At 41.9% G+C, this 26,724-nt stretch overlaps 1 protein-coding gene across 1 annotated transcript in view; it reads left to right on the plus strand.

Annotated features, from left to right (window-relative positions):
* Positions 1-22,129, plus strand: part of LOC134753047 (uncharacterized) — an 85,915-nt gene extending 63,786 nt beyond the window's left edge. Inside the window, exons 54-68 of the mRNA XM_063688808.1 lie at positions 466-622; positions 3,616-3,713; positions 4,176-6,284; positions 6,718-6,868; positions 10,792-10,907; positions 11,478-11,606; positions 13,339-13,546; positions 15,017-15,135; positions 15,818-15,886; positions 17,694-17,780; positions 18,150-18,258; positions 18,510-19,459; positions 19,917-19,998; positions 20,111-20,277; positions 20,456-22,129. Coding sequence (XP_063544878.1) covers positions 466-622; positions 3,616-3,713; positions 4,176-6,284; positions 6,718-6,868; positions 10,792-10,907; positions 11,478-11,606; positions 13,339-13,546; positions 15,017-15,135; positions 15,818-15,886; positions 17,694-17,780; positions 18,150-18,258; positions 18,510-19,459; positions 19,917-19,998; positions 20,111-20,268 — 4,542 coding nt within the window. The 3' untranslated portion in view covers positions 20,269-20,277; positions 20,456-22,129. The remainder of the gene's footprint in view (positions 1-465; positions 623-3,615; positions 3,714-4,175; positions 6,285-6,717; positions 6,869-10,791; positions 10,908-11,477; positions 11,607-13,338; positions 13,547-15,016; positions 15,136-15,817; positions 15,887-17,693; positions 17,781-18,149; positions 18,259-18,509; positions 19,460-19,916; positions 19,999-20,110; positions 20,278-20,455) is intronic.
* Positions 22,130-26,724: the final 4,595 nt, after the last annotated feature.

The following is a 26,724-nucleotide window of genomic DNA, read 5'->3' on the forward strand; positions in this document are numbered from 1 at the left end:
TCGTTTGCCTATATCATTAAAAAAAAGGCCAAGTGCGAGTCAAGCTCGCCCACCGAGGCTTCCGTACATTTTAGTATTTATCGTTAGCGGCAACAGAAATACATCAACTGTGAAAATTTTAACTGTCTAGCTATCACGGTTCATGAGATACAGCCTGGTGACAGGCAGACGCACAGCGGAGTCTTAGTAATAGGGTCCCGTTTTTACCCTTTGGGCACGGAACCCTAAAAACATGTTTAATTTCCGAATAATACTAAAACTTCCCAAGTTTTGTAATCACATTTAAAATCGGATCTATCGCGAATTTATTTTGTTACCTTTATTTACCGACGTTTCGACATATCGGCGGTTTCGGTTTCGCGATAGACCCGTTTTTAAATGTGATTTAATATGTGTTCAAAACGCGAGTGTTAAATTTTATGTCCCAAGTTTTTTGTATACTAACTATATGTTACACATGCTTAGATGGAGGTCCGTCTGCTGGAAGAACACACGCAGCTGGGCACGCAGCTGAACCGCATGCGGCTAGAATTGCGAGCGATGCAAGCGCGACACATGGTGACCGCGCGCCAGGCCGAGGAGGCCAAGGCGCAGCTGAAACAGACGCAGGCGAAGAAGAAAGGTAGGCATATAATTACTAAATGTTATAAATTAATACTTAGGACGCTTCCCCACTTGGCGGCGCGGTATCGGTGCAGTATTTCTTCCTGATTGGCGCGCCCGCGACTCCGCCATCTCCGCGCCAATCAGGAAGAAATGAAGAAGAAGAAGAAAGACATTTATTCCATAAAGCACACATACACAGGACAAAAGAACCGACTTTAAAAAAACTGTTTATAAAATGCCATCATTGTATGGTTTTTCTTAGCAGTTCCACTTTCATCATCTTCCTCGCGTTGTCCCGGCATTTTCCACGGCTCATGGGAGCCTGGGGTCCGCTTGGCAACTAATTCCAAGAATTGGCGTAGGCACTAGTTTTTTACGAAAGCGACTGCCATCTGACCTTCCAACCCAGAGGGGAAACTAGGCCTTGTTGGGATTAATCCGGTTTCCTCACGATGTTTTCCTTCACCGAAAAGCGACTGGTAAATATCAAATGATATTTCGTACCTAAGTTCCGAAAAACTCATTGGTACGAGCTGGGGTTTGAACCAGCGACCTCCGGATTGCAAGTCGCACGCTCTTACCGCTAGGCCACCAGCGCTTCCACTCCACTCACCAGCAGTCAGCAGTTCCACTTTACCAAACCATAGTCTAGTCAATCGGTGCTTCTAAATAACATGTTGCAGGCAGTGAAATGACATGTTATGGCGTGTGATCTGTAACTTGAATCATAGAGTAACTTATACTAGAGCGGTACTGTCATAGTAAATTTTGTAACCCCAGTAAATTCACTGCCATCTGTTTAAGATTTATAAAAATACGATAGAATGTATTTAAATATAGATAAATGATTTTCTTTATTTGCATTAATTATTTTTATGATTTTGACCCATGTTCTTTCACTGATATGCGTTAAAATTGTTAAATAACAAACGAAACCGTCAACGCCATCTATACGACTGTAGGCCAAAACTAGTAGCGCCCTCTGAACGAGAATCAAATTTTCTTGATTTTCGAGGCACGTTTTTTCCTTAGACTGTATCCATCTATTACGGAGTTATATCTATCTTTGCTTGAATTAATTTGTGTCCGGTCCATGTTGTTCATCAAATTATTAATATAAGTTGTTTCACTTCGATGTACATTTGCACTTGTTTTTGTACATTTATAGATGATTTGTACATTTAGAGATGCTCATATAAATAATAATAATAAATATTATAGGACATTCTTACACAGATTGACTAAGTCCCACGGTAAGCCCAAGGAGGCTTGTGTTATGGGTACTCAGACAACGATATATATAACATATAAATACTTAAATACATAGAAAACACCCATGACTCAGGAACAAATATCTGTGCTCATCACACAAATAAATGCTCTTACCGGGATTCGAACCCAGGACCATCGGCTTCACAGGCAGGGTCACTACCCACTAGGCCAGACCGGTCGTCAGTGAATCATATACGATTTGTTTTTTTATATCTTATTTTAATATTGTAATTTTGATATATCCCATACTGTAATCACATACTGTGCAATGTTATCATAGCGTGTACTGTGTTACATATTATTATAATCAGTTTGTATTTGCGAGTTCCTTTAATTGGCTCTGTATTGTTATTTAAGAAGTTAAACTAATATTTTATAGCTTTTGGAATTCCTTGTATAAATAAATAAATAAATAAATAATTTCTGAACAGATGAACCGATTTACAGGTGTGACTACATTTCAACAGTTCCCTCGATTTTTTTCGGATAAACACAACAATGATCCTGACCATCATGTGAACCTTCTCCATAGAAACTTTACTTGAAAAGGTGCAACGCAGGTCAACTAAGATGGTATATGGATTACGTAATAAGCCATATGACCAAAGGCTTGCCAATCTTGGCTTGACAACCCTGGAGCGAAGAAGACAGCGTGGTGACCTCATTGAAACATTCAAGATCATACACGATCATTATGACTTACCTGAACTAAAGGACCTGTTTGTTATGAGCAAGAATAATCGTCTAAGAGGCCACAGCTTAAAGATTATTCGAGTTCCCAGCACAAGCAATCCTAGGAAGCACTTCTATCAAACCGCGTCGTACGCGGTGGAATAAATTACCAGAAGCAGTGATATGTGCTCCTTCAGTGAACACCTTTAAAAACAGACTTGACAAACACTTAAAACAACTAACAAAATGAACACTAATAGACCTAATAGTAAAAAAAAAACAAGTGCAGTGATATACACGCATCAGCTTCCAGCTGCTAGTGTATTAAACAATATATAATAATATAATATAATATAATAGAAACTTTGATCTGGTTAATAAACTATTGTCATTAGCTTGAATTAAACATTGTCTAAAATCTTGTCAACTAGTTTCCTCAAATCAAGAATTCCTAGAATTCCTAGATGCTACACCCGCGCCGTCATTAGGGATAGAACATACGCAATAGTACCGATTCTATGTAATAACTGACAATATACCACAAAAAAAAACTACGTATTATCAAAGATAGATGTAACTCCGTAATAGATGGATACAGTCTAAGGAAAAAAACGTGCCTCAAAAATCACGAAAATTTGATTCTCGATCAGATGGCGCCACTAGTTTTGGCCTACTCTCGTATAGAGGGCGTTGACGGTTTCGTTTGTTATTTATAATTTTAACGCATATCCGTTAAAGAACATGGGTCAAAATCATATAATAATAATTAATGCAAATAAAAAAATCATTTATCCATATTTAAATACATTTTAACGTATTTTTATAAATCTTCACTTTTAGTTTTAGTGTGTATCAATAGATGGCAGTGAATTTTCTGTGGTTACAAAATTAACTTTTTTTTTTAAATGATGAATGGCAGTTTGACCACGATCCCACCTGATGGTAAGTGATGATGTGGTCTACGGTGGAGCACGCTTTGACAGTACAGCTCTATCTTATTATATCCCTCTTTGCTATTATAGTCGGGTTATTGTTATTTCCTTTTAACCTTGTATTTGTTTACAGGAAAGAAACAAAAAATGAATCCAGCGCAGCAAGCCAAAACGCAGTTGATAGCTGAACAACTAGGGGAGCTTAATACTCTACTGAATGCGACAGCTAAGGTACGAAATAACAAACTATATAGATTGACTTTATGAACATTAAATGTTCCCTGAAACATGTAAATGATTTACCATGATATATTTTTTAAATATTTATTTAAATTAACTTTAGAGCAATATAATAACTGTATAATTTTTTTTTATATTCATTGTCTTGTCTTCTTTTGTGTTGACGGTGTACTTACTCGTACATGTACTGAAAAATTAGGGCTTGGCTCCCCTAAATGCCACGACAAAATGAAATCAAATTAAATCTGAGAACCCTTGGACCATTTTGAAGTGTTCTACTTACAAATTGCTAAAAACAGTTTAAATCGGAATAAAGTGGGATTTTTTTTATTCAAGCTTTTGACAATCATCATCATATCAGCCTTTTATCACCCATTGCTAAGCATAGAGGTCACTCTTCGAGGACGCCACTAATGATTGTTTCGGCCTTATAATCTAGTATTATGGTTACAGGAAGTAGCGGAGGCGGAGCGACAAGTGTCCGAGTTCGCTGCACGCTTCGAGGCGTGCGAGCGACAATTAGCATTAGCCCGCACCTTACAGGGCGACTCGCCGCGCCCGCCCCCACCCGTGCCCACCCCCGCGTCCGCCCCGCAGGTGCACAGACACGTGAGTACATTAGCCCGCACCTTACAGGGCGACTCGCCGCGCCCGCCCCCACCCGTGCCCACCCCCGCGTCCGCCCCGCAGGTGCACAGACACGTGAGTACATTAGCCCGCACCTTACAGGGCGACTCGTCGCGCCCGCCCCCACCCGTGCCCACCCCCGCGTCCGCCCCGCAGGTGCACAGACACGTGAGTACATTAGCCCGCACCTTACAGGGCGACTCGCCGCGCCCGCCCCCACCCGTGCCCACCCCCGCGTCCGCCCCGCAGGTGCACAGACACGTGAGTACATTAGCCCGCACCTTACAGGGCGACTCGCCGCGCCCGCCCCCACCCGTGCCCACCCCCGCGTCCGCCCCGCAGGTGCACAGACACGTGAGTACATTAGCCCGCACCTTACAGGGCGACTCGCCGCGCCCGCCCCCACCCGTGCCCACCCCCGCGTCCGCCCCGCAGGTGCACAGACACGTGAGTACATTAGCCCGCACCTTACAGGGCGACTCGCCGCGCCCGCCCCCACCCGTGCCCACCCCCGCGTCCGCCCCGAAGGTGCACAGACACGTGAGTACATTAGCCCGCACCTTACAGGGCGACTCGCCGCGCCCGCCCCCACCCGTGCCCACCCCCGCGTCCGCCCCGCAGGTGCACAGACACGTGAGTACATTAGCCCGCACCTTACAGGGCGACTCGCCGCGCCCGCCCCCACCCGTGCCCACCCCCGCGTCCGCCCCGCAGGTGCACAGACACGTGAGTACATTAGCCCGCACCTTACAGGGCGACTCGCCGCGCCCGCCCCCACCCGTGCCCACCCCCGCGTCCGCCCCGCAGGTGCACAGACACGTGAGTACATTAGCCCGCACCTTACAGGGCGACTCGCCGCGCCCGCCCCCACCCGTGCCCACCCCCGCGTCCGCCCCGCAGGTGCACAGACACGTGAGTACATTAGCCCGCACCTTACAGGGCGACTCGCCGCGCCCGCCCCCACCCGTGCCCACCCCCGCGTCCGCCCCGCAGGTGCACAGACACGTGAGTACATTAGCCCGCACCTTACAGGGCGACTCGCCGCGCCCGCCCCCACCCGTGCCCACCCCCGCGTCCGCCCCGCAGGTGCACAGACACGTGAGTACATTAGCCCGCACCTTACAGGGCGACTCGCCGCGCCCGCCCCCACCCGTGCCCACCCCCGCGTCCGCCCCGCAGGTGCACAGACACGTGAGTACATTAGCCCGCACCTTACAGGGCGACTCGCCGCGCCCGCCCCCACCCGTGCCCACCCCCGCGTCCGCCCCGCAGGTGCACAGACACGTGAGTACATTAGCCCGCACCTTACAGGGCGACTCGCCGCGCCCGCCCCCACCCGTGCCCACCCCCGCGTCCGCCCCGCAGGTGCACAGACACGTGAGTACATTAGCCCGCACCTTACAGGGCGACTCGTCGCGCCCGCCCCCACCCGTGCCCACCCCCGCGTCCGCCCCGCAGGTGCACAGACACGTGAGTACATTAGCCCGCACCTTACAGGGCGACTCGCCGCGCCCGCCCCCACCCGTGCCCACCCCCGCGTCCGCCCCGCAGGTGCACAGACACGTGAGTACATTAGCCCGCACCTTACAGAGCGACTCGCCGCGCCCGCCCCCACCCGTGCCCACCCCCGCGTCCGCCCCGCAGGTGCACAGACACGTGAGTACATTAGCCCGCACCTTACAGGGCGACTCGCCGCGCCCGCCCCCACCCGTGCCCACCCCCGCGTCCGCCCCGCAGGTGCACAGACACGTGAGTACATTAGCCCGCACCTTACAGGGCGACTTGCCGCGCCCGCCCCCACCCGTGCCCACCCCCGCGTCCGCCCCGCAGGTGCACAGACACGTGAGTACATTAGCCCGCACCTTACAGGGCGACTCGCCGCGCCCGCCCCCACCCGTGCCCACCCCCGCGTCCGCCCCGCAGGTGCACAGACACGTGAGTACATTAGCCCGCACCTTACAGGGCGACTCGCCGCAAGTAAAATAGTAGCGCGTCGATGTCTTTTTTCTATCCTGTGGCAACACGTAATTAGTCGAATTTATTACAGTTGACTAATAACAGTTTCGTAAGAAGTCATTATAGTTGAGTCTGGAGCCTATAGTGAAAAGTATGCGATTACAGTTTGGTATTGAAGATTTAATTCAACCATTAAAGTCGACGAGTACAAAAAAATTGTAAAACGCCATATCTCGTAAAATTGTACTGAGATGACATCTGTCAGCGTACCCTTCCTGTTTGAAAAATACTATAAGAAATGTAAACCCTATGTATTGTATAGGTCCGAAAACAAATTCCTTTAACAAAAACTTTAATGCATATCTAACTTGTGCATTGAAATTCTCTCATGTATATCTGAATACCGTTACAGTTGGAAGCGGCGATGCTGCACAAGCAGCAACTGCAGCAGCAACACCAGCAGCTCCAGCAGCAGCATCAGCAGCAAATGCAGCAACAATTCGCCGCCGCGCACCTGCTGGTCAGCGACAAGATGGACCGCCAGAAACAGAAGGCGTTTATCAGTAAGTGTCAATCAGCGAGCGACGAACAGCGCGTCATACCGTGCGTGCGTCCAAGAGATTTAAGGTCCATCCCACACTGGCGTCTCCCGAGCATCTAGTCAACTATGGCTGCTGCTCGACGCAACGTTGGCGCAAATAGAATAGAATAGAATAATATGTATTCAGGCAACACATCATTATTACATTACAAAGATACATTAACAACAACAATTAAGACAAAAACAAAGGTGAAAAATACAAAACTAACAGATAAGGATGTGAGGCTGAAATGGTCTCCACTCAGCAATGCAGTTGGCACGACTAAGCGTTGTCAACGGCGCTGGTTTTCTGTGGAGCCAGGAGGAGAGGAGGTGTGCGGAACGGCATACTGCGCGACTTGTGTGTCAGGTAATAATAGATGTGCGGCGACGCCATTTTCCATAGCGCTGACTAGACGTCGACGCTTAAATGACGCTAGTGTGGAATGGCCCTTAGTGCTCAGTCATAGATTTCGGTATGAACGACACAGTTTAGAACTATCAGCTAGCTCGGTAACCGTGAAACATCTAGGGCCAGTTGCACCAACCACAAGACTGATCAACGTCAAGCAGCAGAGAACTATGAAACTTCCTATACAATAAAATTTAGCGAACGCTAAAACGGTGACAGACGGTTTGGTGCAGCCCGATCTTAGTCTTGTAAGGCCTTAATGAGGTTACAAAATGGTCTCCCTTCAATCTGCTGAACTGTTGCCGTTTCATTGTCAACAAAGAATGTCAAGGTTAATCAACATTGAAACAATGCTATACGGCCATGTGTGTGTGTGGATTACAAATCATTAGGATTTATCTAGGATGCTATTTATTTTTAGGAGTAAAGTTACTACTTTGTTGCGTACGTATCGCACTAAGTTAACAGTTTTTGTTGTCCCTAGCGGAAATTATTTAATTACTGATTTATTTATTTATTGATAATGGGAAACAAACAGCGAAAGATGACACATATAGATAATTACACTTAAATACATACATAAGCCAAAACAGTTTCCACTACTGAAATTAGATAATTATGGTTGCTCAGACAAGACTTGTTTGTACAATTCAATTAAACTATCTCTAGATCTAGTGCTAAAGAACTAAACAATGCGAATTTGAAACCACAAACGTGACATGCATTAATTTAACTTAATTTTACAATAGTAAACTATCAAAATCAATTATATTATTTGCCCTAATAGTAGCAGAGTTATATTATATTATTTGTTCATTTGCTCTTAATTGCAGAAACAAATTTTTGTACTGACGGAATGAAAAACAAGTCAACATGAGAATATTTGTCATTGTAATTTTTACACGCTCTTACGATAAATCTGTTCTTTGCGTAAGTGGTTCGATGGAAAGGGACAGCGAATAATTTAGAGGAGCGCGTGCGGGGGTACGCGCAGCGCAGAGAGGCGCGGGCGAGTAGCGCGGGGGAGTCGACCAGCCCATTTAGGATTTTATATAGTAAGAAGAAGAGTAGTAGTTTTATGTAGTGATCATTTAGTTATAATTTTGTAAGTCAATTAGGTAGAATAAAAGCGTTTGGATTGCACAGACGCGGCCGGCGTGCGTCGACCGATGCCGGACGCGAGTCTGCAGCTTCATAACCCCGTCCGGCACGTACCCGGTAACCGAACCACCCTAGTAGTTTGTGTTCACCATCACCTTTTTGATGTTGCTTATGTCCACGAGTGACGGCGACCGCTTCCCATCAGGCGGGTCGTCTGCTCTTTAGCTGGCTGTCACATAAAAAGTTTACTCCTGAGATCCCGGGTACAAATCTTAGTACAAGTTTCTAAATATGTGCCTTTCTCAACCAAAAGGGTACTTATTGTCGGTTGTCAATAAGGCGCTATTTCCATATAGCTTCAACTTGAAATCAACCTTATCGACTAGCGACAATGTGGTACCTTTTGGTTGAAAACGTCACATATGGTGGACTCTTTTAGAGTTAGGATATCAAAAACGAATCCGCTTCTGGGTTTCGGGAGGATATAAGTTTAATAACCCATAATTGTAGAACCCCAGGTGCCATTAGTACATATATCAATCGTAGATCCCTTAATACTTTGTGTGTACAATTATTTCCTTTTATAAAAACACTAGCTTTTGCCCGCGACTTCGTATGCGTGGACTTAGTAACCGCAGCTAGTGTAAGAATAGCGCCTGGATAAAGTATAATAGCAATGCAATTTGAGCATATGCTTAATTGCTTATGTACACATATTATCAGGCACTTGATTAATTATTTCAATTCCATCCCACTTTCGACCCTCTTCAGTGATAATTTTCGGGATAAAAACTATCCTATGTCCTTCTCCGGGACTTAAATTATATCTATGCCAAATTTCAACTAAATCGGTTCAGCGGTTTAATTGTGAAGAGGTAACACACAGACAGACAGACAGACTTTCGCATTTATAATATTAGTATGGATTTGTAATATCGCTGGCTGACATTTCTGTTTAGTACAAAATTGTATTTATACTATTAGTAAACTCCTAAAGCCCCGCGTAGAAATGTTTACATATTGCAAAATCTTCTTTGGATTTTAATGAGTTGCGTAGGATTCCAAACTCAAAAACTACTGCTTCTGGGTCTCAGGAAGATAGATCAATCACCGGTAATTGTAGAAGCCTAGTAATTTGTGTTTAATAATAGCAGATCCACCCTTAGTACTTTGTGTTTAGCATTAGAAAAAACTTGTTTCTCTTTGCTTTGTTTTACATTGTTTTCTTTGTAATTGGCCCCCTAAAAAATATAGATGTTATTTGCTTCCAAGTTGAACGTATGAATCATATGCATGTAGGGAGTATTAAAATATTTTTGTACAATTTCTTGCGGCCTCGATAATGAAGGGATAAAATGTAAGTTGGAATACTGATTTGACAGTTTCTGCGCGTTTTTCGTCTTATCTCTCTTATGTCGTTTGTCGTCATTATGTTTCTACTCCTGGTCGGCGCATCATTTTTTTTTAACTATACCTCTGTCGCCTATCATACATTTCGTTTCTCCTGATATAATCGTTCCCTGGACTTTTTTCTGTATCCGTCCGTCTAATGTTTGTCATGAGACGATATTTTTAGTTACGACTATATTGATAAAAACCTGCCTGCCGCAGTTTTTTGGAAGGACTAGTATGAGGTTTTTTTAAAAGGACTACGTGTGAGCCACCTGGAGTTGCAGGCGTCCACAGACTTTGGTAACCGATGTTTAAAAAGGCTAAGTGCGAGTGGGACTCGCGCACTAAGGTTTCCGTACCATTATGCAAAAAACGGCAAAAAAATCACGTTTGTTGTATTGGAGCCCCACTTAAATGTTTATTTTATTTTGTTTTTATTATTTGTTGTTATAGCGGCAACAGAAATACATTATCTGTGAAAATTTCAACTGTCTAGCTATCACGATTCATGAGATACAGCCTGGTGACAGACAGACAGACGGACAGCGGAGTCCTAGTAATAGGGTCCCGTTTTTACCCTTTGGGTACGGAACCCTAAAAAGTAATCCGAGCTGATGTTTTTTAGTTAATTGTCGTATCAATGGATAATATTTTTGCGCATGTTTTTTTTTTAAAAAAATTATTAGCCTGTTAGTGTGTCCCACTACTGGGCAAAGGCCTCCCCTCTTTCCCGCCACTTGGCTCTATCCAATGCACATTCCCGCCACCACACAGAATGTATCGAGGTCGTCCCGCCATCTCCGTTTGGGTCTGCCTCTGCCTCGACTTCCATCCTGTGGGATCCAGTCCGTGGCTAATTTAGCCCAGCGTTCTGGGTGCATCACCATCATCATCAGCACCAACCCGCACTGGACCAGCGTGGTGGGATTATGTTCCAAACCCCCTCATGAAAATGCGAAACTCACCGTGAAATGTTTAAAAATAGAACGTTATATTTCCAGTGATGCACGCGCAGCCGCCGCCGCCGTCGCCGCCGGCCTCGCCGCCGCGCAAGCACACCTGGGAGCAGGCGCTCGCGCACATCAACCAGCTCGCCAAGGGCTCCACCAAGGAGAAGGTACTCGCCTCACTCCGACCATAGAGTAACTTATACTAGAGCGGTACTGTCATAGTAAATTTTGTAACCCCAGTAAATTCACTGCCATCTGTCGACACACTTTAAAACTAAAAATAAATATTTATAAAAATACGATAAAATGTATTTAAATATGGATAAATGATTTTTTTTATTTGCATTAATTATTTTTATGATTTTGACCCATGTTCTTTTACTGATATGCGTTAAAATTGTTAAATAACAAACGAAACCGTCAACGCCATCTATACGACAGTAAGCCAAAGCTAGTAGCGCCCTCTGAACGAGAATAAAATTTTCTTGATTTTCGAGGCACGTTTTTTCCTTAGACTGTATACATCTATTACGGAGTTATATCTATCTTTGCTCCGACCGACCCACTAGGACAGACTCAGGCCCAGTTGCACCGACCACATTTGACAGACCAACATAACACCAGACAACTTTGCGGTCATTTCCGTCGTAATAAACACGTTTTTTTAGGGAGTGAATCTTCTGTACCTTAGTACTATTATTTGTTCTGTGCTATAAGTCACTACTTATTTATTTCAGAAGAAACAAAAAGAAGTTGAAAAGCCGAAGCCAGTGGAGGTGAAACAGAAGGAGCCGCAGCGGTCTCAGTCGCTCCCAGACAACCAGCCGCTCTCTAAGAAACAGAGGAAACTGCTCGCCAAGCAACAGGTCACTAACCATCTTGGTGTCTTAGGGTGGTATACCAACTGTCCAACATTTGATCAAATGTGCATCGCGTCTCACTCTCTCATTAAGCGAAATGTGAGCAAATACAAATTGGATCATTTCAATTGTTGTGAGACATACTAACATTAAATAATTTCACGGTTTAGACTCACTTGTTTTAGTCACTCGCGCGACATGTTTCGGTGAGCCTAGGTCTCCTTTCTCAAGCACTAATAGTACGCAATACACGGTCGTCGTGAACGCTGCTCGCACTATTAGTGCTTGAGAAAGGAGATCTAGGCTCTCCGAAACATGTCGCGCGAGTGACTAAAACAAGTGAGTCTAAACCGTGAAATTATTTAATGTAAATATTTTGGGTGGTGGAATTACCACCCTTAAATAAGAATGTTTTAATAGTACATTAGGATACAAGTGGTAAAAGTAGAAAATTCGCAAAAAGTGGCGATAAATTTAAACACGACCGAGGGGAGTTCCGAATTACTTATTCGCACGTGTATAGTACAATGTTTTACAGTACACATGGCCCTTTAAATTTTCGACATAAGCACGTAAAGTGCTAATTTCCGCACTAGTGCGATAAAGTACCACCATATGTACTGTAATTGTTTTATTTTATTTTATTAAGAACACAAACAGTCATAATATGCATGTTAATATGTATGCATGTAAATTTTAAACTAATTACAACTTAAAAACTTTGTTCCCTAAGTTCTACCAAAGAGAATTAAGAAGACATAGTGTTCACTCCATACATAAGTTTTGTTACCAAAACGACTATTATTTTCGTAGTCTACATCTAGCGTCAAGTAGCGGAACTATCATTACTGCTACTCTACAATAGATGTCGCGACAAACGGAAAGTCTAATGCTCAACGATTTTCGGCTAATATTATAACCGGATTAACCGGAACCCTATTTTCAACTCCTTCTGCTTATAATATTAGTTATAAATTGTTAAGCAATACACTTTTCGTCAGTCGCGACACATGTGACATCTAGTGTCGAGTAGCAGTACTGATAGTTCCGCTACTTGACGCTAGATGTAGACTACGAAAATAATAGTATTTTTGGTAAGAAAACCGATGTATGCACTCTATGTCTTCTTAATTCTCTATGGTTCTACAGATGGCAGCACCAGCTCTCTCGCTATAACATCCCGTAAGGTATTGGTAAATGAGGTGCAAGCAAGTACCGCTCACCCTTAGCCAAATACGCCGTCTTTCAAAGATTGCATATACTCGAAAAATTGTGACGGGAATCACCTTGACCGGGTAGCCTAGAGGTTCAGGGCGTTAGCCGCGTAAGCTGAAGAGACCGGTTCGAATCCAGCCTTAGTCAATTTTCCTTTAGTATATAAATAAATAAATATTATACGGCATTTTTACATAGATTGACTAAGTAAGTAAGCCTTAGGAGGCTTGTGTTATGGGTACTCAGACAACGATATATATAATATATAAATACTTAAATACATAGAAAACACCCATGACTCAGGAACAAATATCTGTGCTCATCACACAAATATATGCTCTTACCGGGATTCGAACCCAGGACCATCGGCTTCACAGGCAGGGTCACTACCCACTATGCCAGACCGGTCGTATCTTCTATTTGAGTTTATAATTATAACCTTCTAACTCTTCACCACAAAAACTGTCTATAGGCGGATAAGATTCAATAAAAATTAAAATCGCATTTTTTTTTTCATTTCTAGGCTGAAGAAGAAGAGCGAAAGAGACAGCAGCAGCTCCAGAAGCAAGAAGCGAAGAGTAAAAAGGACAAAGATAAGAAACCTGAGCCTCCCAAAGCTGAACCCAAGAAAGCAAACAAGAAAGACACCAAGAAACAAGAGCCAGTGAAGAAAGAGGATAAAATAGATAAGAAAAAGGAGAAAGGGAAGGAAAATAAACAGGAGAAGGCTCGTGAGTTTACCTTTCATTCCTAATACTGAAGAATTATTGTTTTTAGGGTTCCGTACCCAAAGGGTAAAAACGGGACCCTATTACTAAGACTCCGCTCTCTGTCTGTCACCAGGCTGTATCTCATGAATTGTGATAGCTAGACAGATGAAATTTTCACAGATGATGTATTTATGTTGCCGCTACAACAACAAATACTAAAAATTACGGAACGAGGGGTGGCCGAGTCCGACTCGCACTTGTCCGGTTTTTTTACTTTATTTATACCTTTCTTACTATTGATAACTTTTTGTGTAACACGATAAGCAATATTACGCAAAACTACGTAGAGACACAGAATAACTAATAGTACTACCGTACAGAAAATTTACTCCTTCACAAAAGCCAGATTTAGGTATAAAATTATACCTACACTCGCCGCCTGCAAGCAAAATTGAAACTTATAACCGCGCACAAACCGTGAATCTTCTTTGCGCGCCGCAGTTTAATGACCGAGCTGCGAGTGTCGGCACGGGGTTGTCACGCCACAAGTTTTTGTACCTATACCTACTGATTTATTATTTTTAAGATAAATATGTAGGAATTACAAACGTTGATTATGTAAATATAAAATTTTTAGCCGGATATCTGATTCTCACGGAAGTAGGTATGCCACAGAAGTACTTATTCCTTTGAAAATATGTCGGTCAATATGTATAGTCTGGAATTTAAAAGTTTTTTTTTTTGCTTCCTTGTTCTTCCGTTTATTCAGACAGCATTAAACAAACAACAGATCATTAGCTTTTATACAGATTAGATCGCGATTTAGGTTTCGAAGCCATTGCGTATTTTCAATTTTGCGCGAGCGCCACGTGACACGACTATCGTGCGAGCCGAGCGGCAGCCCACTGCCATACACCTGCCCGGGCGGTGCGCCGGCCAAATATACCTAAACTGCGCAGTGACACCCCCCTGGTAGAGAGCGCCGCTAGCACGTACCGAGGGTCTACCGCGAAACACAAAAATCTCTATCACTCTTGTATATTCGAGCGATAGAGAAACAGATAACGAAATTTCAATTTTTGCGTTTCGCGGTAGGCCACTTTAAACAAACCGCCTTGATGCATCAATGTCATAGTGAAAACTTATCAAATAAAAACCGGCCAAGTGCGAGTCGGACTCGCGCACCGAGGGTTCCTTACTTTTTAGTATTTGTTGTTATAGCGGCAACAGAAATACATCATCTGTGAAAATTTCAACTCTCTAGCTATCACGGTTAATGAGATACAGCCTGGTGACAGACGGACAGCGGAGTCTTAGGTCCCGTTTTTACCCTTTGAGTACGGAACCCTAAAAACTATGTATAAGGTACTCTATGGTGTACAATATGTGCTAGTGGTGCACTCTCGCGGCAGAACATCAGTAATAACCGCTATTGCATGATATTTCTCCTGTTACTAATGTTAAGATAACCATGTATCTGTCTCTTTCCAGCACCACTACCGGCACCTACCGCGAAACAGACGAAGCAGAGCAAGAAAGAGAAAAAAGAACAGAAGGCGCATGTTATCAACATCACCGCCGACACCACCATTGAGGTGGTCAGCAAAAAGGTGCGTTGTTTCGATCTAAACAATACGTATAAAACAAAGATAGATATAACTCCGTAATAGATGGATATAGTCTAAGGAAAAAACGTGCTTCGAAAATCAAGAAAATATGATTCTCAAGCAGATGGCGCCACTACGGCGTTGACGGTTTCGTTTGTTATTTAACAATTTTAACGCATATCAGTGAAAGAACATGGGTCAAAATAATATAAAAATAATGAATGCAAAAAAAATGGTATTTTTATTCATCTTTATTTTTAGTTTTAATCGTGTGTTGAGAGATGGCAGTGAATTTATTGTGGCTGCAAAATTTACTATGACAGTACCTTGGTACCGCTCTATCCTATTATAAAAAAAAATCTTTATTTGGGAACGTTCAAAATTCCATACAATATTGTTAGTACCATTGTTATAGCTATGTGTTAGTAAATACATTAAAAATAAAAACAAAACTTTCAACAATGAAATCACAATCCAATCAATTTAAATAATGAATATAATAACAATAATTAATGTTAGATTCAAAATAATATAGACTTTTACACTTTCAAGTAAGGTTCACATTAGCTCGCTTGCGCCCGGTACGTTGGCGTGTGAGTGACGTTTTTGTTTATAACGTAAGCGTTGGAAGGGTTAAATAAAATGGGTGTTGTGTAGAGATATGAATGTGTTCTGTCTCGTGCAGGGCTCCCCGGGCGCGGCGGCGGCGCCGGCGGCCTGCAGCATCATGGAGCAGCTCAGCTGCGGCGTGCAGGTGCAGCGCCTTATCACTCATTACACATTACACACATACACATACTATGCTTACATTCTTAGGGTTCCGTACACAAAGGGTGAAAACGGGACCCTATTACTAAGACTCCGGTGTCCGTCTGTCACCAGGCTGTATGTCATGAACCGTGATAGCTAGACAGTTGAAATTTTCACAGATGATGTATTTCTGTTGCCGCTTTGTTGTTGTAGTGCAAGTTGGACTCGCCCACCGAGGGTTCCGTACTTTTTAGTATTTGTTGTTGAAGCGTGGTGACAGACAGACGGACAGAGGAGTCTTAGTTATAGGGTCCAGTTTTAACTCTAAAAATCGTGAAAGTTTATATTTATTATTGTACATTATGATACAAGTGTGCTAAGTTGGTTATCACACTCGAGGCGATATTGTGCGCGCGAGCTGTAAGCGAGCGCGCAATAAGAAAGCCGATGTGTGTAAAGACCAATGCACACGCGTTTCATAAGACGTTTTTCAACACACTTGCGAGAAAAAAAAAGAAACTCATATAAATCAAATTTTAATAGTTGAAACAGTTAGTATTGTGTGTTGCATCCAGGGACCGGACAACCCTTTCCGCGATAAAACCCTTTCAATGGGCGACACTTAAACACGGCTAACACATTGAAAGACTTTCCCTTTTGAACTGCAAGCCCATTCATACCCTTACCTTTGACTAACCCTTACCGAAAAGCTAACCAAAAATAAGGCTAGCTCTTAATAAGGGTTACCCTTATCTTTAAGCGCTTTTTATAAAAGTTTCCGTTTGCGTGAAAGAGACGGATTAGTATATATCTACGGTAGTGTATGAAAAGAAAAGAAAATACGTGCCTAGTCAAAGAACGCCGCCGTCGCCGCCGACGATCGCTCGATTTCGAAGTAATGTGTGCTTTATGAACAAGGTAGACGACTTAAATTAGCACGCTTATATGCTAAAAGGGAAGCCCTTTATAAGGCTAACCCTTATAAGCAATATGCAAGGTGTTGGTGAGCGGATGATAAGGGTTTTGTAAGGGTATTTGGGCTACCGATTACTCAAATGTGGTAGCTTTATATAAGGGTTTTTAAAAGAAAAACAAAGGGTTTCGTCTGGCAAAGGGTATGGTGAGTTAAGCCTTATGCAATACCCTTATAAAACCCCGATAAGGGATAGCGGGCCGGTCCCTGGTTGCATCTGTCATACTGCCGGCCGCCCCTCGCCCCGGCCGCGGGCGGCGCGCCGGTGCCCGCCAGTCCGACCAATTAAAGAAGGCTCCCTTTCCATGCATATTATTAGCAATCAGTTACCTTCTTAACTCTGTCGGATAATATAATGAAAAAGCACGAGTGTTATAATACACTGAAAGAGCACGCGTGTTTAATATGTAGGATTATGAGCCAAAAATCGGTGGAATAAAAACGTCGTTTTGAGCAAGTGTGTTGAAAAACATATTAATTACGGGTCACTCACGTATTTTAAGTCGAAAACGCTCGACATGTTTCACTCCTTACCCATGAGTGACCCGTTATTAATTTGTTTAATATGTCTGTGTCTCACGGAAGTTTTGTTATTAAAAGTTTATAATTTAATGACGCAAAATATTTGTGAATTTGATAGTTGAAGTAAACGGCGTTGTGACGTGTGTCCCGCTATACATTTTATTGTACAGTCAAGGGCATAAATATATATACATTCCCAAAGTTTCAAAAATATGTGTACGATCTTACACCTTAGACAATAAAGTCGTGTTCACATATTTTTGAGCCATTTGTCTGTGTACTGTGCGGTATATTCTTACGTGAGGTATTTTTCCAGGTATCTGATTTACGGTTACCACCCGGTATTACGTTAACAAGAGTACAACCTAATGAGAAGAAAGAACCCGCTCCTATCAAATCTGTGGTGAGTACATATCATAGACATGAGCCTGACACTCTTTGATAGAGAAAGATAGTCTTATTGCGATTTCTATAAGAGGAAAGAGAAAATAGTGCCATGCTCTGACCTTATCACCGACCGGGCATTTTTTTAAATTGGTATCTTGGTCTGGGCTGAAAAACAGCGCTGCAGTGTCACTCATGGTGAGTTGATGCTGGCAGCATTATGCTGACGCCCAAACCATTTGTAACAGCAAATGTTTAGTTATTAAGTTACAGATATTAGGTTAAAGGTATAATGTTTATAGGTTAAGTAACTTTTGTGATATTGTGTTTTCTGTATTCGCTGTTGTGGCAATAAATACATATTAATTGTTTGTTGTTGTGTTCGCAGCCGCTGTGGAAGGCGCACGCGCTGGGCGCCGCGCCCACGCCCGTGGCGCGCCCGGCGCCCGTCATCAACGCCGACCCCGCCGCCATGATGTTCACCACCGCCGCTCCGGGTACGACCCCACCCCACCCCACCCCACCCCACCCCAGATAAACAAACTGTACACATTCCCATATCAAGACCGGCCTCATCTGTCGCACGAGACCTTTTTAAAAATCTACAAACTAAAACTCGATAACCAGAAAACCGTTTCCCTGGATAATTATAGGACCGAATCCTCTGAACTCAATAATTAACCGGCTAACTTATAAACTTATATTTACATTTGGACCATTTGTAATGATGTATTTCCTTAATTTCCAGAACAACCGAAAACAATAATAATACCCGAGCCGACCCCCCAACCGGGGCGCTCCAAAAAGGCGAAGAAGAAGGCCAAGAGAGCCGCCGCCGCCGCCGAGGCCGAGCCCAAGGTCGACGGCACCAAGATGGTCACCCTCCGCAACCCCATGTTCCATCCGAACGTGCCCCCCGTCGCCAACCCCGTCAAGAAACCAGAAATAAGGATCCCGGACCCCATCCCGATGCCGCCCAACGCTTGCCAGGCGACCATCACCCCCACATCCAACGGAATGTACACTATCAGGAACCCGTTAATGTCCATGATGCACCAGCAAAGCTTAATGGGGCAGCAAACCATGCCGATGTACGGACAACAGTATAACTATGTCAACCCTAACACTTATACACCGGTGCAGACCGTACCCAACCCGCAAGCGTACGTTCTAGATCCATCTAGAAATTCACCGAAGCAAGATGAATTCCAAAATAGAATTATGAACTTGGCGTCGTTTACACAGAAAAACGATGAAGGTTATTCGCTGTTCAAAACTAACGAAGACAACCAGCAGAACAACTTCCTAACACCGGAGTATTATCTTGAAAATCCGAGCCCTAAGCCGGTCGTATCGCCGAATCCTATAGGAACCAGACCGATTAACGACTCTAACCGATCATTTGACTCGAACGACTCATCGTTATTCACAAATACGGTGAGACCTGAACCTTTAGGCACTGCTATAAACGACTATGCAGGACTGTATACCCCGTTTGGTCAAGAAGACCGTAACGTATTCAGAAATGCCTTGTTCAATGATAATAACGTGCCGAGTTACGGCAGTTACGATGATGCGGCGAATCAAATGGTGAACGGGGACCCGCTGCCGTACTTCCAGAGGTTGAGGGTTGGATCTAAGTTGAATAATGAAGTGACGATACATCATGTTACGGAGTCCAAGTTTTATAAGGGACAGGTTAGTGGGTTTTTTTTTACAAGACTTTGATTTGGTGTTTTTACAAAATAACACCGAATAAATGATTATATCGATACATGTCACTTTAAGCAACATATTTCCTGTCTATTATGGTTAAAAATGTAACTTAAAGTCCTCCTAAGCTGACTTTGCATCGATTTGTATAGGCATAATATTTTAATAGAATAGAAATTTAACGATAATGACGACATTTCCACATTTTGTCATTGCAAATGCCATGCAGTTATTTTGGTTCGACTTTACATCTCTTTAAAATCTTTTCATATTCGTAACTGCTTTTTTGTTACTGCTTTACAAGCTACTCTCGTCTCTTCTTACTATCGTCGCCAAAATGTCAAGAATAATAACATTTTAAATGTAATTTTTAAACATGGTTTATTTATAAACTGAAATAAATGTTTATATTAGTGTATTTTAGTAGGAATATATGTCGTAGGACGGGTGCGGCGCCGAGGTGCGCGACGAGTCGCTGTTCTCGCGGCCCGCGTGGCCCAGCGTGTACCCCAGACCACAGCCCGGTAAGTCTAATTTATATGTACATACGCATAGTATGTGATGTGCGCCCGCGCCAAAGGCGGGTGAACCGCTGGATTATAATACAAGTAAATAAAAAAATTTAATGTGTTTCAGTGGGCGTGTCCTCCCCGAGCTCGCTGTCGGGCTCGGGCGGCGGGGGCGGGGGCGGGGGCGGCTCCGGGGGGGGCTCCCCGCCCGACGACGACGCGCGCTTCGGGCCCGTGCAGCGGCCCCCGCCCCCGCCCCCGCACCCACACCCGAGACCCGTCTAGATCACACAGGTGAGTCTACCTAGTCGCTAATTAACTGCAATACAATTTTTTTTTACAATCAAAAATTCTAGTTATTCTAAGTTAAAGAAATATACTCGTAATAAAAAAAAATTACCAGGTTAACAAACAAAACTCCACTTTATTATTTTTTTTATCTCTATACTAATAAGCGAAATTTTACTTACAGTTTCCCACCAACATCGACCCACAAAACCGACGAGCACAACACAAAATCCAAAATCTTCCCGACATATTATTCAGAAAATATAGACAAAAATATCTATTATTTAATGAAAAACGTAAACATTAGTATAAAAACACTCAAATACTATTGTTAAATAATGTACGATCTACACCAAACGACTAAAGTAGAGGTAAATTATTTAGGAGCCGTGCACGCATTGGTCACGCAAACGGTGTGGCGTATTACGTAAAGATCTATATAATACAACAGACACGCGAGATATACAGCTCGTCTTTTCTAACTGTATCGATTAGATGATAATGATTCAAATTCTTTTAATATCTAAAACACGAGCCAGGTTCAGGTGTTTTGTGTAAATCGTACAGTGTTAATAGCGTAGAATTTTTTGACATGAAAATCGATAGGTATTTTATTTAATGACTGTGACATGAATATTTATTATAATTGATATGACATTTTAACTCGCCTTCTACTATATGATATTAAGCGTATGCTGAGACGCAGGCGACGCAGTTCACGCAGCGCAGAGCAGATTTTGTAAAGTATCGTCCTTGGGCTGCAGCGTGCGTAGCTAAAGGACATTCTATACTTTACAAAGTCTGCTAAGCTTGTGTGGGCGAATCAACATTTTGCTGTCACTCGTTGCCATGGTTATATTCTCCTGGACAACTCTTAAAGACTTGATATATAACGTGTTTGGAATAAAACCTCCATCAGTGGGGTACAGCGTATTTGTCTAAATAACAGCACGATAAGTTTATCGCGTGGATAAATCCATCCATAAAATCCTCTGTAAAGATTTGATGGTGACACTTTTATCATCTATCGTGTCATATACTTTTCTAATGTATTTAGATTATTCATTATGTTGATATGTAAATGAATAATCCAATATCGTATCAAAGAAAGAGATTGCAATTTGTTCTCACCTAAATCTCAAGGACTTAACTCGTGTAATAAATCTTCTGCATGGTGCGTAATTATAATTACTTGATTATACATTAGCAATAAAGGCAATTTATAAGTCTGATTTGTAATTTTCACAGACCGATAAGACTTAGAGCTAAAATGAAAAGCTTTAGAACCTCTAAAAGGAATAAGTCCTTTGGATAAAACCAATTAATATAATAATTTAATTAATTGTTAACACTGATACTCTTGCATTTTATTTTCATTATTGTTATTGTTGTTTTTGTTCTATTGCACAAATAGCTGTTTTACTCTGTAGAAACTTTATTAAACATGATGTTAAAATATTATCATTAAGGAAACTTTAAGTCTACCTTCAAGAAAATTTTCAGTCTTATGTATAACTATAAAAGGCTGTTTGTTTCTTAAATAAATAATATTTCGAGGATTTGAACCAAAATATCAGTTGAATTTATTGTTGAAGCAACTTTGAAAAGGAGTGTACAGGTTTTTAAACGGTAACTGCTGCAGTTGCAAGCGTCCGTATGCTACGATATCCGCTTACCGGGCTGTGAGCTTTTTTGCCACGTGGTATAATTGGCAGCTCTAAGTCTTATCTCTGTACTGGGCCTTTGGCCCTCGACCCCGACACTGACGTATGACGAAGTTCGTATGGAACTGATAAGAGTATTATAACCGACAGCAGGTTGTATGTAAACGTTAAGTGAAATGTATATTATAGATGAATATGGTGTTTTATTTCTCATGCCTTTTTCTTTTTGAATTTTTCTGACCGGAAGAGGTGGACCAAATGTCAGATTTTTCTGGAGGTCACCAGACCGACCTCTATACGACCGTACCAAAGTCAAATACCCCTTGAACCTCCTACTGGGAGAACAATCATGTCAATCAGCCAGTCGGGTTGCGGCTTTATATTATATTGGCTTCTTTTTGAAAGTCACACAAACCTAGCCGCCTCTCAGTTCGTTCCATCTGTAACGTCCGGACTCCGTCGTGTATTGGATGAACAAATAAAACAACTGTTATGGCTCATGCACTCCGCCAGGCTCCCGCTCGCCATTATTTGTTCATCCAATACACGTCGGAGTCCGGACGTTACAGATGGCGACGAGGATGGGATTTCATACATTCCTTAAAGAGTGGTCGGCAACTGTCGGGTACCCAAGCTCCCATTATTGCGCGGATGCGGAGGCTGGTGGTGGTGACTGGTAAGCGGAGTACAGGAGTCAGGCGTGGTCTCGGAGAAGACTCCTCCGAGACCACGGGGACAACGCCATCCTCAAAACGTCGGAGGTAAATTTAAAACTTATTTTACGCGATTAAGTCCCGTCGTCGTGAAATATAATGAGCAAAAATCGTGAAAGTTTAAATCAGTGTTTTTATTTTTATGATAAGTAAGTTATGAAAATTATGGAAAATGATAATTTTGACCAAATAAATTAATGCGAAGTGTAAAATTGCTAGATTCATTTGGGTAATGAAACTACTACGATAAGTTTGTTAGGAAGTGAAATTTGGCGAAAAGTTGGCCCAAATGGAAGTATAGTCGAAGGCAAAAATATCGATCCAGACAAATGGCTCAAAAGTATGTGAACACGACTTTATTGTCTAAGGTGTAAGAGCGTACACATATTTATGAAACTGGGAATGTATATATATTTATGCCCTTGACTGTACACCGGGAAAATTGTATGTCGTAACCGGAAGGTCGCTGGCAGTTAATGTGTTAACCCTTAAATGCATGATTTTTTATTTCTGGTTGGAAAAAATGTTTTAAATGAAAAACTTAAGCTTTTTTCTGTTGAATCTGTGAGCTGTCCAATGTTTTGTATAAATTTGGCAACAATATGCATTTAAGGGTTAATAATGCCCCTTACGCTATATGCCAAAAATGCCTTACGTCATTTTGGAAAAGAGCTGATACTCTTTAAACTGCTGGATCGATTTCTATCAAACCTAGCCAAGAACCACTGCAGGGAAACTCGCTTTCACGTAAAAAAACCGCATCGAAATCGGTCCATCCGTTGGTGCGCTACGATGCCACAGACAGACAGATATTGGCGCCAAACATATATGATATGACACCCCTGTTTTTGTGTTGGGGGTAAACAATACACTTTCATTCTAGAATTTTGTTTTTGGGCAAAAGAAAAGAATGTTTAAAATCAAATATTATATCATGTTTACTTCTTATATGTGATGCATAATGGGTACCTAATGATTCTTCGAATAATTTTAAGCAGATTATCGATTCGCCGAACATCGGTTCGCAGTGATTTATTTGCAGAAGTAACTTTTGGTCGACACGTTACGCAGACTCTTGGTTCACATACTGTTCAGTTCGCTTCTGTGTAAATTAGCAGAACTATTGGACGATTTTCATTTGGCCGAGTAATCTTTTCGTTTAAGCAATGTTTAGTCGAATAACGTTCCACATTTTATACATCGTTATTTTCGAAATAAAAACTTCTTACAAAAAAAACCGTCTTCAAAAAGGATGAAATAAAATATAATCCTTTTTTAAGTATATGCGTTGAGTATATCAAAGATAGATATAACTCCGTAATAGATGGATACAGTCTAAGGAAAAAACGTGCCTCGAAAATCACGAAAATTTGAATCTCGATCAGAGGGCGCCACTAGTTTTGGCCTACACTCGTATAGAGGGCGTTGACGGTTTCGTTTGTTATTTATAATTTTAACGCATATCAGTGTAAGAACATGGGTCAAAATCATAAAAATAATTAATGCAAATAAAAAAAATCATTTATCCATATTTAAATACATTTATCGTATTTTTATAAATATTTATTTTTAGTTTTAAAGTGTGTCGACAGATGGCAGTGAATTTACTGGGGTTACAAAATTTACTATGACAGTACCGCTCTAGTATAAGTTACTCTATGAGTATATGTATAAAAAGTAAGTTACGAAGACGTTAGCGAATATGTAGTGCCAAACTCGTGGTAAGGATACAGTTGCACTACATCAAATTGGTGGTTTTCGGGAGGAAATGCTTTAGTTACTTTAGAAAACAACGAAATCACTATACACGTGCCTTTAAAATTTGAAAGTTCCCTCAATTCCTTAAGGTTCCCATCATCAGATCAGAACCAGATTAATATGGGACCACCTTGAAGGTATCTCCTTTCAAACAGAAACAAACAAAAAAACAAATCGAACCACGGGTCTGAGTAATCGGTGAACATAAAGCCTGACCAGTAATATATGATCATTGTCAAGAGGGCGTTGTTCATTCTCATGTATAGGGTGACAGTTCAGTATAGTATGAAAAAAATAGTTCTAGTGAAATTCCGCAACATGGCGCGTGATCGTATATTCCTGGTCAGGCTTTACTTAAAAACCGGACATGTGCGAGTCGGACTCGCCCACCGAGGGTTCCGTACTTTTTAGTATTTCTTGTTATAGCGGCAACAGAAATACATCATCTGTGAAAATTTCAACTGTCTAGCTATCACGGTTGATGAGATACAGCCTGGTGACAGACAGACAGACGGACAGAGGAGTCTTAGTAATAGGGTCCCGTTTTTACCCTTTGGGTACGGAACCCTAAAAAATAACATAGCCACAACCGAATTTTTAACCTATACCAATTTTTAACCTAAATATGATCAAAAGCATATCATAGGTATAGGTTAAATTAAAACCTATACAATATAGGTTTTAATTTTATGGTAACTTCTGTTAGTGAACATAAGTAGACAATTAAATGTATCAAACCATCTTTATCAGACTCAAACTAAAGGGGCCCACTGACTATCAGTCCGCCGGACGATATCGGCCTGTCAGTTAGAACAAAAATTTGACAGTTCCGAACAATGGACAGGCCGATATCGTCCGGCGGACTGATAGTCAGTGGGCCCCTTAAAAGTTATTGTGTAGGTTAGTCATGTCCTAGTCTAGCCATAAATAAGAGAGAAGTTCTGCTAATCTATTAATGCCAAATGAACATTCGACCCAAATTCGACCTATGGTGTTTCGACCAATGGTTTCTCGGGTAATTATGACAGTTTCCAAATGATTATTCTACGAATAGTAAATATGCGTATCAATGCTCTGCTTATTGAATACTCTTGCAAACGCCTATTATTCGTAATGAGATTCTGCCAATCGTTACTCGGCCAAAGAACCCGTCGGCGGCGAATCGTTGTCGGCGAAACAAAAATCGGCGTATTTTTCGTCGGAAAATCAATAGGGCACCAAATTATTTACATAGAAAAATAATGCAATTATCGATTATATGATTTTAGACTAGATTGCTAATAAACTAACATGTAATAAACGCTAACAACATGGGCAAATTTCCTTAAGGTGGTTCGATTTTCATACAAAATTCAATCTGCTTTAATTAAGGCACTACACACTATTACTACACAAATATTTGCTCATTTATCTACTTTCGAATATTCGTTTGCGCTAAATTAATAGAAAAACTTTGTTTCATACAGAAATCATACATAAATCAACGTAATTTTTTCATCAATTTTACGTATGTGTGTGTCACAAATGTCGTGTACAAATACGTTGCGTGCGGCGTTGCCACTCTATGACGTTGGCGACGTTGCCTGGCCGACCTGGCAGGATTTGCAGTGCCGTCATGTTTAGTGCATTTTTATTTGACAGTGTTGACACTGACACATAGGGTCATGTTTATTGTGACCTCAATTTGTTTGTATAAACTGAAAATGATAGCAACGTCTAAATCAAGTTACAAAAATCATCGGTGTTCTGGTCCGCGAAAATCCAGAAAAATTCAGACTCAATTGAAGCGGAATTCATGATGGTGAAGTTTCGTAAGGTAGGTACAGTTTCATTTCTTCATTGTACATTGTAATTTTCTCGTGCCGATCTTTTTAGAAAATAATTCTCACTTCTTCCGTAATATAAGCAGTGAACAATACCTATATAATGTAATTATTACTGTTTTGGTTGCCGAATAGTCAATGTGTCACTAACTCTAGGTTTTTTTAGGTATTGTGCAAAATGAAGAGGCATTCTTGGAAATAAAATGTTTTCCTTCATTAGCCAGAAAAAATCAGGACATCCTCACTGCAATAAAGGAAAATAAAACATTTCCTGGGGATGAAAATTATGGAATTTTGTCTATGAATGAAAAACACAATTATTACTAGGTAAGTAAATGATAACTTTATTAGAATCCATATTGTTGCATCATCTTTCTTCCTATAACATTAGAGATTTTGTGCTATCATGATATTATTTTTCTTTCAGGTACAGGGACAACTACGGATAACAAATATGAAAAAATGTTATTTGATTTGTTGTGTGAATCCATCTAC

The sequence above is a fragment of the Cydia strobilella genome, chromosome 26 (assembly GCF_947568885.1).
Source record: "Cydia strobilella chromosome 26, ilCydStro3.1, whole genome shotgun sequence".
NCBI lineage: Eukaryota > Metazoa > Arthropoda > Insecta > Lepidoptera > Tortricidae > Cydia > Cydia strobilella.